Source organism: Schistocerca cancellata, chromosome 1 (genome assembly GCF_023864275.1).
Source record: "Schistocerca cancellata isolate TAMUIC-IGC-003103 chromosome 1, iqSchCanc2.1, whole genome shotgun sequence".
Lineage (NCBI taxonomy): Eukaryota > Metazoa > Arthropoda > Insecta > Orthoptera > Acrididae > Schistocerca > Schistocerca cancellata.
In genome coordinates, this window is record NC_064626.1 from 173,987,150 (window position 1) to 174,002,932 (window position 15,783).

The 15,783-nt window shown below is 38.2% G+C and overlaps 1 protein-coding gene across 2 annotated transcripts in view; it reads left to right on the forward strand.

The window, feature by feature from the left end:
- Window positions 1–11,069: 11,069 nt before the first annotated feature.
- Window positions 11,070–15,783, forward strand: part of LOC126168177 (inositol polyphosphate 5-phosphatase OCRL) — a 90,950-nt gene continuing 86,236 nt past the window's right edge. The window contains exons 1-2 of one of the 2 annotated variants that reach the window (XM_049920537.1): window positions 11,070–11,256; window positions 11,396–11,527. In XM_049920537.1, coding sequence (XP_049776494.1) covers window positions 11,472–11,527 — 56 coding nt within the window. In that variant the 5' untranslated portion in view covers window positions 11,070–11,256; window positions 11,396–11,471. Of the gene's footprint in view, window positions 11,257–11,395; window positions 11,528–11,613; window positions 11,745–15,783 lie in introns of those variants that run through there. The other variant, XM_049920536.1, reaches the window with a different exon arrangement.

A 15,783-nucleotide genomic window follows, 5' to 3' on the forward strand; every position in this document is an offset into this window, starting at 1 on the left:
CTGACAGTATTATCAACTCTATAACGAACAGGCGGCAGCATAACAGAAAACTGACGGCAATCTGCACGATTACTAATAGGCACACTGCAGCAGACGAATCTGATTAACACAGAGAACTGCGGAACAAAGGGAAGGGTACTGTGGAGATAGGGCAATTTGTCCATTTTCGGAAGAGGAGAGATGAGGGAAGAAACCCTGAAACTGAAAAGGAAGAAATTACCTGATACTGACGGCAACTCTCCTGAAGCTCTACGTACCCTTCACGTGCACTTAAATTCATGTTTGTGTCAACTCTACAATGCATGTTTAATGCAGAGAAAAATACTAGTTATATGGAAGAAAGTAAATGTCATTATCTTGAAAAATGGTGAAGACAAGTATTCGCTAGCTCCAACGTCCTCCCGACCTATTTGTCTTCTTGATACCTTAGTTAAAGTGCTGGAGAAACTACTATGCAGTAAACTACACGAGAAAAGATTTCTTCATGACGTGTATTCCAAACAATATGGATTAAGAAACAGAAAGTCAGCAGAAGACACTGTGAAAGAGGTGATAAGACTTGCAAAAAACGCTCCGCATAAATATGTTGTAGTCATAATAGTGGACATCCGCAAGGCTCAGGCCCAGATCTAGAGAGGGGCAAACCGGGGTATCTGCCCCGGACGGCAATTTCATGGGTCGCCAAATTCATATTTTGGAAGGAAAAGGCGTTGTTTCACAAAGCGCCTAGGATCCAATGCACATTAGTCTGTCGATATTCATATGATTTGGAAACGCATACCTGTTGGTTTTTCAACATTTTCGACCACATTCTAGATTGATTTCTCAACGAATCTTAAATTGATTGAATGCATGCATAGTGTACGTGATGTCTCTGCCACGAAATTCCCGTCGCATCTAGAAATAAAGAACTTTCCTACGGACAAAACGAGACGGGACTACATGAGCTGAGCCGAATAAACCCGAATGGATGAATGCCAATCGCTGTTTGCTTATGAAGTCGACTGGGTGTGCGAATGATCGTCATTGCTATAATTACTAGCGAAATCCATAGATTCAGATTACCAGAGTGGAAATAAACGACTAACAGGTATAACACGTAAGAAAGATTAAATATCAATTTTCTCCGTGCATTCAAGAAAACGAAATTTTGACAGAAAATTTTTGCTAGAACGCTACACTACTAAGGGCCAGTTGTACATTTCCCGGTTAGCAGCCGCTCAAGTTCTATTCTCGAAATAGGGCGGAAAACGCGTTGTACTATTACGTAATAACGCCTAACCGGAGAATAGGCCCGGGATAACTGAACCAGAGATTCCGGCAGGGTTAGCGAAGTTAACCGGAGAATAAGTTATGAGAGTACCAGGAGTCCATACAGAATTAAAGACAACAAGATTGTTTGTTAGAACGAGGTAGGAGAAGAAACGGGAACATCACACAAGAATATGACGATTCTAAATTTATATAAAAATTTCGTAGTACTACTTTTTTACGATCTCATGCTCGAGCAACTGGAGCATAAGAATGCAATGTGAAACTATTTCCGAACATAAAAGTTTTTGCTTGTAGTAGGCCTAATAGGAATTTGATATTGGTATTTAGTGACTTATATTCTGTAGTGTTAATGGTTCAAATGGCTCTGAGCACTATGCAACTTAACTTCTGAGGTCATCAGTCGCCTAGAACTTAGAACTAATTAAACCTAACTAACCTAAGGATATCATACACATCCATGCCCGAGGCAGGATTCGAACCTGGCACAGCAATCTATAACTTTTTAAATCTGATCATAAATCCTGTAGAAAAAAATTAAATAAATTGTGGAACTATAATGCTATGTGATTCATGGACCGGATCAAATCCAATCTTTTTAACTGGTCTCAAATGGTAGAGATACAACATAAAGACAAAGTTTACTCATTGCATAACAAAGACTCAGGGCTACAAGACTCCATACTGGGACCATAGTTGTTTATAATATTTATAAATGACATGCCAATCCATATATCGGCAGCAGACCCAATTTTGTTTGTCAGTTACACCAATCTGATTGTTATAGCTATAAATGAAACTGATCTACAGGAGAGAGTTACAGTACCTGCAGAAGCAGGAAACATATGATTTTGCAATAAATAATTGTGAAAGACAAAAAATAAGTTTGAATAAACTTCACACATATAACTAACGAAATGAGAACCAACCTAACAATAGACTTGAACAGAGGTACACAGAGCAAACCCCCATACTAAATTTTCAGGAATATAGCTAGGTGAAAATTTAATGTTGGCGAAATAAACATAAATGTTAAACGAAAAATTAAGTCAGTATTGTTACTTGTTAGAATGCTAAAAAATTCCTGTAGTATTGATGCAGTGTTATGGTCATATTTTGAACTCATACATAGCATGTTAAAATATGGCATCATATTTTGGGTGAAAACTAGTCTGGCAAAACATACATTTGCATTTGTGCTTTGGAAGAGAGCAACAGAAGTGATAAAAGGGGTGACGCATAGAGAATCATATACATTTTTTCAAGGAACTAAACCACATTATCCTACCATGTATCTAAATTTATGAAAGTATATCTTTTCTGAAGGCACACCAGGAACATTGTGTCTTAAACTGTCAAGTCCACAATTACAAAATGAGAAATAGAGACGAGTTTCATACAGAAATTCACACAAGTCATGTATCAAAAAAGTGCTCATTACTAGCTTAAAATCTTGTTTGGTAAACTACCAAACGAAATTCAAAGAATATCAATATTCCACATAGGTATTCAAAAAAAAACTGAAAAAATGCTGATTATCAAAGTTTTTTTACATTGTCAAACAATACTTAAATCATCAGCATTGAATATAGAGCAGCTTATTTCCTTCATCATAGTGACCCAAAGTGCTCATTTGAAAAACAAACTGTGTTTGTTTATTATTCTAATTTAGTATGTTGTGACTTGTTATGTGTAAGGTTTCATGTTATACCTAAGAATATTTTATTAGCCAACTTATAACTGTAAGTCTTTCATGTCCTATTATCTGTGTACGCTCATGTATGACATCCTATATCCTGTATCATTTTGCAATGATAAGACACAAGGACGCTAAATAAATTAAAAAATGGCGGGCGACAGTCAGGTTGGTAACCCATCGCTGTCTGGTGGATCTCCAGACACGTCTTTGCTGGTCATCAGGATTCAGTTCAAAGTGAGGCACGTCACTGAAGACAATTCAACTCCAGGCAAAGAGATTCCAGGCCGAAAACGTGTCTGGATATGCCCCACAGAGCAGTGGGATATCAACCTGACTGTCACCTACACAACCAAGAGTGGTTGTTTGGGGTTCCATATCTTTTGATAGCAGGACCGCTTTGGTAGTCATCCATAGCACCCTCACTGTACAGCAGTACATCCATGATATTCTACAGCCCGTTTTATTGCTCTTCATGGCAAATTATCCTGTGATTATGTTTCAGCAAGATAATGATGGCCTGCACGCGACAAGAGTTTCTACTGCTTGTCTTTTTGCTTGCCAAAGCGTTCCCAGTTGATAACATTTGGAACATTATGGGCAGGGTCCTCCAACAATCTTAGGATTTTCTAATGCACCAGCTGGACAGAATTTGACATGATATCCCTTAGGAATACATCAAACAGATCTGTCAATCAATATGAAGCTGCATAAGGACCAGAGATACACCAGCGCTTTACTGACTTGCTCTATTTGTGACTCTCTGTCTTTTGAATAAATATTCCAAATTTTTTCTGAAATTGCAATCATTTGTTTGTCTGTACATGTATGAAAGAGTAGCACACAGTGAAACGAAAATGGTACTTTGATGATTTTGTAGAAAATGTTTCTTACAGAAAGAAAATTTTTTATTTATTTAAAAGAACAATCCTTTGTCTACCATTTGCAATCAACCAGTACTACTTTTGTAGCTAATTAACTAGTGAATATGCAATTAAAAAGAACACTGAAAATGTGTCACTGGGAGCACTCTCTTCATTAGTCCAATGCCATAGCTATTTTGAACCATTTATATCAGCAATTTTTCTTGGCGTTTGCACAGTTGTGACACCTTTCTCAACCAAGTTCAACTCCCACAATCTGTGTGCAAAATATGGTTGCTGTGAATAAATGAGTGTTAAATTGTCAAAGAACATTTTAACATTATGTTTGTTGAAAGATGTTAATCCTGACAGAGTTCACAACTCATGTTTTCTAATTCTAAATCCTTGATTACGACGAACGAAATCTCTCATCCATTCCAAATCCATTGATTTGGAAACTTTCCAGTATTATGGGATATTTATTATTCCATTCTTCTCTGCCATTTCATAGTCTAAACCTCTCAGACAAGGCATAGACAACCTAAAACACTTTTTGCTACTTTTCTGCAAATAATCTGCTCAATCTTTTTCCTTTTTATCGGTAAAAACTTTTCGAATATTGTAATGAGGTTTCATAATAGTGTCAGGATTTTTATTCTTCCTTGCCATATTTCAAAACAAAGTGCCATATGGTGTCGCACTTATTTTCGTCACAGTAAATGAACTGCTCAGCCATCTGCTGCTCATCTTGTTCTTCTTTTTTCTTGGCTCTACAGCTCATGATGAGCCTTGGCCTCTTCTACAATTTCCTTCCATTTCTCTCGGTCCTTTGCCAATATTCTCCAGTTTCTATAGCCCATCTTCTTAAGATCTTCAATTACTCCATCTTCCCATCTGGCTCTTGGTCGACCATGTCCTCTCTGCCCTCCTGGCTTTCCTTGTAATATTCTTTTTGGTACTTTTGTATCATTTATGTGAGCCACATGTCCCGCCCACCTCAGTCTGGATGATTTCACTATCCTTCTGATGGGTTGTTGTTTGAATATGATATATAACTCATGGTTGTATCTCCTCCTCCATCTTCTTCTTTCACAGATTGGGCCGATATTTCGTCTAAGTACCTTTCTTTCAAATGCATCCAGTGTTTTAATATCTTTAGTCCAGGCTTCAGAGGCATATTTAAGCACTGGTCTTATAAGTGATTTATACATAGTTAATTTCATCGTACGAGTCAGGAGCCTTGAGGATAGAAGTCTTGTTAGGGCAAAATAGGCTCTGTTGGCTAGTATTAATATCTGCTTAATTTCATAGGAAGTATCATTTATATGTGTAACTGTCAAACACAGATACTTGAAATGTTCAACTCTCTCAAATGTATAATTGTCCATTGTTATTGCATTTGGCATATTTTCTCTATGTGCTTTTCCAGCTGCCATATATTTTGTTTTTTGTTCATTAATAATTAACCCCATGTTCCTACTGGCCTGTTCAAGAGCTGTAGGTGTCTCTTCCATTGCTTTTTGGATTCCTGCTATTATATCTATGTCATCTACGTAGGCCAGTACCTGTACTGATTTATAGGAGATCGTTCCCCTATTAAGAAGGTTTGCATTTCTCATCGCCTTCTCCAGGGCGGCATTAAAGAGAAGGCATGCCAATGCATCCCCTTGTCACATTCCATTTTTAATACTCAATGTATTGGACATCACTCCTCCTACTCTTACACTACCTTGTGTTTCGCTCATTGTCATTCTCACCAGCCTTACCAACTTTCTAGAGATTCCCAGTTCATCTAGAGCTTGATATAACTGCTCTCTATTTATGCTATCATAAGCTTATCTCACTAGGGGTAAGATAGATACTGCCTACAGGAAAATTAAAGAGACCTTTGGAGATAAGAGAACCACTTGTATGAACATCAAGAGCTCAGATGGAAACCCAGTTCTAAGCAAAGAAGGGAAAGCAGAAAGGTGGAAGGAGTATATAGAGGGTCTATACAAGGGCGATGTACTTGAGGACAATATTATGGAAATGGAAGAGGATGTAGATGAAGATGAAATGGGAGATACGATACTGCGTGAAGAGTTTGACAGAGCACTGAAAGACCTGAGTCGAAACAAGGCCCCCGGAGTAGACAACATTCCAGTAGAACTACTGACGGCCTTGGGAGAGCCAGTCCTGACAAAACTCTACCATCTGGTGAGCAAGATGTATGAAACAGGCGAAATACCCACAGACTTCAAGAAGAATGTAATAATTCCAATCCCAAAGAAAGCAGGTGTTGACAGATGTGAAAATTACCGAACAATCAGTTTAATAAGCCACAGCTGTAAAATACTAACACGAATTCTTTACAGACGAATGGAAAAACTAGTAGAAGCCGACCTCGGGGAAGATCAGTTTGGATTCCGTAGAAATACTGGAACACGTGAGGCAATACTGACCTTACGACTTATCTTAGAAGAAAGATTAAGGAAAGGCAAACCTACATTTCTAGCATTTGTAGACTTAGAGAAAGCTTTTGACAATGTTGACTGGAGTACTCTCTTTCAAATTCTAAAGGTGGCAGGGGTAAAATACAGGGAGCGAAAGGCTATTTACAATTTGTACAGAAACCAGATGGCAGTTATAAGAGTCGAGGGGCATGAGAGGAAAGCAGCGGTTGGGAAGGGAGTTAGACAGGGTTGTAGCCTCTCCCCAATGTTATTCAATCTGTATATTGAGCAAGCAGTAAAGGAAACAAAAGAAAAATTTGGAGTAGGTATTAAAATCCATGGAGAAGAAATAAAAACTTTGAGGTTCGCCGATGACATTGTAATTCTGTCAGAGACAGCAAAGGACTTGGAAGAGCAGTTGAACGGAATGGATGGTGTCTTGAAGGGAGGATATAAGATGAACATCAACAAAAGCAAAACGAGGATAATGGAATGTAGTCGAATTAAGTCGGGTGATGCTGAAGGAATTAGATTAGGAAATGAGACACTTAAAGTAGGAAAGGAGTTTTGCTATTTGGGGAGCAAAATAACTGATGATGGTCGAAGTAGAGAGGATATAAAATGTAGACTGGCAATGGCAAGGAAAGCGTTTCTGAAGAAGAGAAATTTGTTAACATCGAGTATAGATTTAAGTGTCAGGAAGTCATTTCTGAAAGTATTTGTATGGAGTGTAGCCATGTATGGAAGTGAAACATGGACGGTAAATAGTTTTGACAAGAAGAGAATAGAAGCTTTTGAAATGTGGTGCTACAGAAGAATGCTGAATATTAGATGGGTAGATCACATAACTAATGAGGAAGTATTGAATAGGATTGGGGAGAAGAGAAGTTTGTGGCACAACTTGACCAGAAGAAGGGATCGGTTGGCAGGACATGTTCTGAGGCATCAAGGGATCACCAATTTAGTATTGGAAGGCAGCGTGGATGGTAAAAATCGCAGGGGGAGACCAAGAGATGAATACACTAAGCAGATTCAGAAGGATGTAGGTTGCAGTAGGTACTGGGAGATGAAGAAGCTTGCACAGGATAGAGTAGCATGGAGAGCTGCATCAAACCAGTCTCAGGACTGAGGACAACAATAACAAGCTGCTTTGAAATCTATAAAGAGGTGATGCGTGCCAACTCCATATTCGTTTGTTTTTTTCCAGGATTTGTCTTAAGATGAATATTTGATCTATAGTTGACTTCCTAGGAAGGAATCCGCATTGGTACGGCCCCGGCTCCCTCTGTATGATCAGGAGTATTCTGTTGAATAGTGTATTAGAGAGAATTTAAATCCCAAATTAAGTAGTGTGATCCCTCCGTAATTGCTATACTCCATCTTATCTCCTTCTCATATATGGGACATATGATGCCCTCTTTCCATTGTTGGGGCACTTTCTGCTCTTCCCATATTCTGGTGGCCATTTTCAGAAGGCTTTGTTCCACCTCTCTGCCTCCTTGCTTAATCAGTTCTGCTGGAATACCATCTGTCCCTGCCGCCTTGTTGTTTTTCAATTTCTCCATGGCAGTTTTCACTTCTATATTTGGTGGGGAAGTGTTGTTGTCTGGGTCCTCTTCACCATTTGTGTCTGGTTCTCTGGTATAGTTATTCTAGGGTTGAGGAGACTATCAAAATACCTGCACCATCTTTTGCATATTACCTTCCCTTTATTTATTATATTCCCTGTCTCGAATTTTATTAAGCTTCTTTTGCTACCAAAAGGTTTCTGTGCCACATTCGCCTATCTATAGAATTTTCTTATTTCATTTTTGCTTCTCATGAGCTGTATTTCTTTGACACTTGCTTTAATCCTTTCTCTCTTTTTTCTTTGGTGAGTCCTCTTCTCCATCCTCCATTTTTCTTTGTATTCTTCTACTATCTTCCTCATACAGTGTGATCGCAGTGTTCTTCTATATGTTTTGTTCTTTTCTTCAGTTACTATTTCGCATTCAGTATCAAACTATGATGGTCTTACTTGTCTTGTGCCAGTTCCAAGTATCTCTCTTGCCGATGTCTCCACCATCGTTTTTATCGCTCCCCACTGATCTTCAATATTGTTATATTCTTCAGCGTTTTCCAGAATCCGAGTTATCTTCTCCTGATACTGTTCTCTTACTTCCACTGATTCTAAAGTTGTTATATCATATTTCTGTGCCCTGGGTCAGTCTCCTTTCGCTGCGTTATATATCCTTGCCCTCACCTGAGCCCATACCAGAAAATGATCTGTATCTATGGTTGGGCCTCTGAGACTCCTCACGTCCAATAGGTCTGATTTGTGTCTCAGATCTATCAACACATGGTCGATCTGGTTTACTGTGTTTCCATCCGGTGTGTTCCATGTTCCCTTATGTATTTCTTTATGTGGGAACAGTGTTGATCCTATTACCATATTTCTAGATGCTGCAAACAGTATAAGCCTTGTTCCGTTCTCATTACATGTTGCGTGTTTGGTGTGGAGGCCAATTATTGGTCTTTAAATCTGTTCTTTCCCCACCTGAGCGTTTAGGTCTCCAGCTATTATTTTAGTATCATGACCTGGGCACTCATCATATATTCTTTCCAAAGATTCATAGAATACTTTTTTCTCTTCTTCTTCAGATTCTTCTGTTGGTGCATGGGCATTAATTTTGGAGTAGTTCAAATGGTTCAAATGGCTCTGAGCACTATGGGACTCAACAGCTGAGGTCATTAGTCCCCTAGAACTTAGAACTAGTTAAACCTAACTAACCTAAGGACATCACAAACATCCATGCCCGAGGCAGGATTCGAACCTGCGACCGTAGCGAATATGGAGTAGTTAAAGAATTTCCCCTTTATCCTGGGTGTTGATAATCTTGGACTAATGGGTGTAAACCCTATTACCAAATGCTTTAATTGATGGTGTACAACAAATCCTGTCCCCAGCTGGTGATTCTTTCACTGCAGCTATAGAATATATTCGCCTCTTTCTTTTCTAAAATTCTACTCTCTGTCCATCTAATTTCTTATAGTGTTTTTATACTTTGCTTCAGACTCATTATTTGATCCAGCATTCCTTTCAGTGCTCCTGGTCGATATAGGGATCTCACATTCCAAGTACCAATATATAGATCTGATCTACGCCTTATATCTCTCTTCTTCTTAATTTTCCCTCCTTCATTTACTTGTATTCCATCCTCTTTGCCCTTTTCCATGCCAGATCCGTCTTCCTTCATCCGTCCGACTTTATTTTGTAGAAGTTGCGCAACAGTTTTTTTTTTTTTTTACAGAGTGGTATGTTAACCCTTAGTCCAACCCCTACCAGGGGATCTGCTACTCATCAGTTCTTCCAATCTTATGAGGTATCTCTTTCTGTCTAACCATGGTAAAGCTAGAGAGATATATTAAGACACTGATTACAATTTCATAATGCCACTTTGGTTGCAGTCCGTAGGAAGGTTATTTGTGTTGTGCACTAGGTCTACATCCTTAAGCTGTATGAAAATAAAATTAAGTTGTTACATATGGTACACTGTTTACTACATACATGTGTTTCACTGCCTACCATAGACACCTACTTAACTACCACATGTAATACCTGTCGATATACAGCTAAAAGTGTATATTTGGTCATAAGATACCAAATTCTTATTAGTTGTATATTTTAAGGGAAATATTAAATTTATACAGGGACGTTAATTGTAGCTAATGGCCACCAAAAACATACACTTATGAAAAAAGGTTACAATCCTCCAAACAGTCCACAGTTACAGTCAAAGTTGTCTTTGTTCATGGTCAATGTTTAGGCATACCAACATTAACCAAAAAAAATACTGGAAACAATTTAAATGGAATGTTTCACTGTGTACCTACATCACATCTACCGATTACCGTTCCATTCCGATAATTTATTCATGGTGAGTCTTTGTTTGTCTTAGAGGTTACTGTAGCCAACATCAATCTAAAAAAAACCGCGACATATGTGCGTATTCTACCTCCATGATTCCCACAAAAATTTTCGGGGAGGCAGGAGACCGAAAAAATGGAATGTCCTGGAAAAAACGGGACGAATGGACGTCCTACGTGCAACCCATCCTAGAATATTACTCAAGCTCTCGAGACCCGTACCAACTAGGACGTTAGGATATGTTGATTGTATAAAATGAAAGGCAGCATGAATGGTCGCAGACTCGCAGGTTTGCTTGACCCATGGGAGAGCGGACTGGCAGACGCTTCGAGATAAACGCAGATTATACCGTGAAAGCCCGGTTAGAAAGTTTCAAGAACCAGGTTTAAATGACGTATCTAGTAATATACTACCTACCGTACCCATAGGGATAAGGAAGACACTATTAGTCTAATTACAGCGCGCATGTAGTTGTTTGAACACTGTTCCTGCGCTCCATGCGTGAATGGAGTGGGCAGAAGCTCTAATTAGGATACTATGTTACGAGTGCCAATGCCTTATACAACACAAGTTATCTACAGGCAAATAAACCCAGTTCAATTCAATGGGGAGTACCCTCTGCTACGCTCACCATTGTGAGTTTCAGTGTAGAAATGTTGCCGATTTCCTTCTTTCTACTTTGAGGAACTTTAGTTACAACTGGTTTCAGGAAAAATAATTTTTTGTATTTTATGTACGTCTGACTTCGCTGATAATTAAGGTTTGCAAATGACACACAATATTACAAAAATCGATGTTTGAAGCATTACTTACCTTATTCCACATTTTATACAGCCAGGCTTCTGTAGTACGAAGAGATTAGATGGTAAATTTCCACTGTTGGTAGAATTGTTCAATGCGAACTTTACGTGCGTTATTATGAATACTATATGTAGTGTTTTTGTGTAACGATTGTTTAAGTATTATTTTTGTCAACTGAAATGCTACGTAACTTGAAAATTGTTGTTGTTAAACACATAACTGTCAATAAGAGACACAAAGCTGTCAACAGGCTTCTTCCGATCGGTAGCAGAGGTAACTAAGGTAACTTGAGAGTTGAAGCTGACTACCTGTCATATTTTGCTCATTGTTAACTATTGTGTAATGATGTAAATAAATGTGACTAGACAAGAAGTATGTTCAAAATATTGTATAAAACTCTTACTCTTAACCTCTTTTCCAGTGACAGAAGAAAATGCATTCTTAATTCCAGCGCGTTATTTACTGTAAGGGCGCTGGAAAGGACACACTGACTGGCCATGGATGTGCTAACTGTTGTTCAGACCAAACTGAGCGCCGAAGACAGTGTGGTTTCAGTATCCTTTTCCTTAAATATTCGTTTTCAGCCTAGCGGTGATTGCCGGAAACTTGTTTACGGAACGCCCCCTATGTGAAACGTAGCGTGCAGTGACGGAGGAGTTACTCGGACGTGAAGCCTAGTATCTGGTAGCAGTGCAAAGAAGGGTATACTTTCGCGGTTTCCCCTCCCGTCAAGATTTGAATTGCAAGTAAATGCTTTGTTGTTGAAAGAGGTAAACTCTATTTTTTACGTTGGGATTGGTTGAGCATGCTATTTTAATGCTAGCATTTAAACTACAAATGTTACGTGATAAGCATTTTTCACGTCGCATCTTTATTGTACGACGAACATGAGGCGCTAACAAAAAATGTACGGTAACAGTCATTGTTTTCTTTGCTGTTTGTGACAGTTATCTGGTAATAGAACGGTGATAATGCTGCTTCAGCTAAATACACACTACAGTGAAAACTAAAATTTTGAGTGGATGTTAAATTGATTTCTTGTATGCAATACCGTTTATCACCTGCTTCTTTATTCATTGAAAAGGAACTGCGTTGCTGTATAGGCGACCAAACTTAAGAAAACACAAAGGGAAATATGTAGAAGATTATTAGCAGATTGTCCAGAGAGTCATAAGGTACCCTTGGATTGTGATTTAAAGGGAGAAAATAGCTACACTGTACCAGTTTACTAGGAAACAATAGAATGCCAGCAATTGATGTTAGCTTCTGAGTACAGTACTGTGCGTAGTGTAGTGCTGCTGACCAATTTGAGATGCCACTCTATTACTTGCGTTCATATTTTCCCACAGGCATACAAGTTGTGGAACTAGTTAAGAGAATTAAATTTTTAGTTGTTGGACCTGAACTCTTTGACAAACAAAATTATGACAGTTTAAGCACACATGTAGAAGGAATTGTCATCTGTGAGTGCAGAGCAATGTTATTCGGTCATTACATGAGCTAGCTAGTTCAAGCAAGTCTGTATATTTCTGTGTAACTGGTGGCTAGTTTCGTTAAATACAGTATTTGTAATTTACTTTCATTGTGCAACCAGAAAAATATTTTTATACTAACATTTGTGATTACTTGTACTCTGGACCCATTTGCCTGTTGTATAAATAAAATTTTAATGTTTTTTAATCTCATATTACTTTTAATTTTTTTATTTACAAGTGTTTTAATTGTATGTGTCAGCAAACAAAGATTATAAAGAGGAACGTACACAAAATCTATGACATGAAGTACTTTATAAAATCAGTGAATTATTAATACAGAAGTTAGTAGAGTTATGTAATTACCATTCAAGAAATATCTAAACATCAAGATAAGTGCTAAGCAAGAATTTAGATGGTGTATGAAGATCATAAATAGTGCCTGTGAAAACAGTTGGCTACTGTTCTTTTAATGTGTTGCTGATAGTTGTATTGTAATTTGTGCCAACTATTTTATGAGGTAGCATTTTGGGGTCAGTGGAAGTGTCTGATTCCACCCATCTGCTCTCGCCTGTGATATAATTCTGTCATGTGTGAAGTCACTAAGGTGCGGTGTTTTTGAGTCAGTTGTGTTTGTAGATATTATGTTGTGTTTGATGGTTCTCTCTGGTGGTGGATGTTGACATGCTGAGTTTAACATGTGGTATTTGGCTCAATTGAGGTTTGGTTGTCATTGTGCTAATGTGGTTTTGGGTTGGGGTAGTTAGTGTTTGACATTTTTGTTATATCTGATTAGTTTGGTGTTCATTGTGCACAAAGAAGCTTAAATTTTCTTATTGCTTTTTGTTAAGCATGGATATGACAGTGACGTTCAAGAGTGTAACATTACGTTCAGCAATGGATGATGATATGTCACCTGTCATACAGTTTCTGCAGATGTTCGGTCTCATGCTGAATATATTTGAGGTGATTCGCTTGTGGCAGCAATGTGAGATTGATGAGAGTTCTGACAGCTTGGACCAGGGCCATGTATATGTGGTGGTGTTGGTGCAATAATATATGGTGTTTGATAATACGTGGTACCTGGTTCGAGAAATCTAGGTTGGGCATAAGGGTGATTGTCTTGGTTACTTCCTGTTTTTGTTGTTCGTCGTCTATAAGTTTCTGTGGCCATAGGGCTGGTGTGAATGGAGAATTATTTTGGATCGGTTTTCTTTCTGCTGAGAGGTTTGTTCGGAGAATGTAAAATATAGTGGGAAGTTGGGTGGGCTGGAGGTCGTTGTTGAAATTGGTGAATCACAGTTTGGCAAGAGGAACTTAGGGAGGGGCAGTTCTCGGCTCGGCTTGGTTTGTGTTTGTGGTTGTGGTTGTGGTTGTGGTTGTGGTGGTGTTGTGTGGGGGGGAGGGGGGGGGTTGCTGATTGTTTTTACAGTTTTACACGGTCATAGTAGGAGAAAACTAATGGGGCTGATTGATAAATATATTGAGGGGTTAGTACTATAATTTGTAATGTCTGTTTGTTACATAGTGGTTTGGGGAGAGGTGTTATAATCATTTAGTAGTTAACCACAGTATTGATTTTATGACAGTGTTCTTTTTTTTTTTGGGGGGGGGGGCCTGTAGGGAGAATGTATAAGGTGATGGAGGTGAGTTGAATGGATATTGGTTGTGGGGTTAATGGGGCGAGTTGGGGGGCATTTAGAAATTATGTTGGAGAGAACCAGTTTGGTTGTAGCTTTTAGGTGTAATTGGTTTCCATATGTTTTTTTTTTTGTTGGTTGTCTTTTTGGGGATGATATTGAGTGGGTTGGGGTTGGTTTATGGGTGGGAGATTGTGTGTATTCAAGGAGATTTTTTGTTTTTGGTGTGCGTGCATGTGCTTTGTGTAGCCAACCTAGGCGACATTGCTGAAGGCTTTTGCTCACAAGTAATTTTTCTTCGAGCTTTATTGTGTAGTAATTGTGATATCTTGTCTTTAGTATATTTATGGTAGGTCTGTTTGTTTTTTTAATGATGTAGTGAAAATGGAAGTATTTGGGTGTTTGGTTGCACTTTTCGGAGTTGTAGGTGTTGGCTTTTTGGTATTGATAGCTGTGATTGAGCTATATAAGTAAAGTGAAATGTCAGATTCCACTTTTTGGCATTGTGGGTGTTGCTTTTTTGTATCGATATCCTCAGTTGAGCTATATATTTCAAGGGCAATGTCAGATTCCTGTGGTCTTGTGGGTGTAGCAAAAAGAAATATCTTCTTCAGAAGAAGCCTCTTCAATTTTATACAGATGCTGAAACATAGTTCTATTTAAGATTTTGTTATATATTAGATGGAAGATCATTTACACATATGAGGAACAATAATGAACCTAAAATTGAGCCTTGGAAGCACCTTGCATGAATTCTCTCCCATCAGAATTACATCACTGGACTATATTGGTTGATTTATTAAGTACAGCTTAACATTCTTTTGTTTAGATATGACATCATTCATTGTTTGCTGCACCAGCAGTCCCATATAAAGTGAATTTATATAGGAGAGTACTGTGATTCAAATGTTCAGATGCCTTAGATAGGTTCCAGAAAATACCAACTGGTGCTATTTTATTAATTAATGCTTGTATAATTTGGTGAGTGAACATGTAAATGGCATTCTCAGTAGAGCAAAACTTCTGAAATCCAATCTGTCATTTGCTGAGGATATTATCATTGCTAAGGTGAGATACAGTTCTAGAATACACGACCTTCAAAATTTTGCCAAATGTTGTCAGCAGTGAAATAGTTCGGTAGTTATTGACATCTCTCATATCACATTTCTTAAATAGGAGTTTGACAATGTCATGTTTCAGTCTTCCTGGAAAAGTGCCTTGAGATAGAGCATTACATATGTGTGGAAACAGCTCTTTAATACTGTATTAGAAACACCATGAAAACTAGATGAAATTTTATTTTTGGGAGACTATATAGTTTTATGAATTTCAGAAGTTGTTGGCATACATATGACTGAATTTTATGAGAGATATTTTTTAAACATACTGCTGTTACTTTCTGTTGAACTGTTTCTACCTATAGTTCCTACTATTTAAGAAAATGTGAGTTATATATATTTGCTACTCGTCATTTGTAGCCCTTTCATTCAGTTCAGCAGTGATTTTATCCTGTTCTATGGCTGATTGTTACAGAAGAATGCTGAAGATTAGATGGGTAGATCACATAACTAATGAGGAAGTATTGAATAGGATTGGGGAGAAGAGAAGTTTGTGGCACAACTTGACCAGAAGAAGAGATCGGTTGGTAGGACATGTTCTGAGGCATCAAGGGGTCACCAATTTAGTATTAGAGGGCA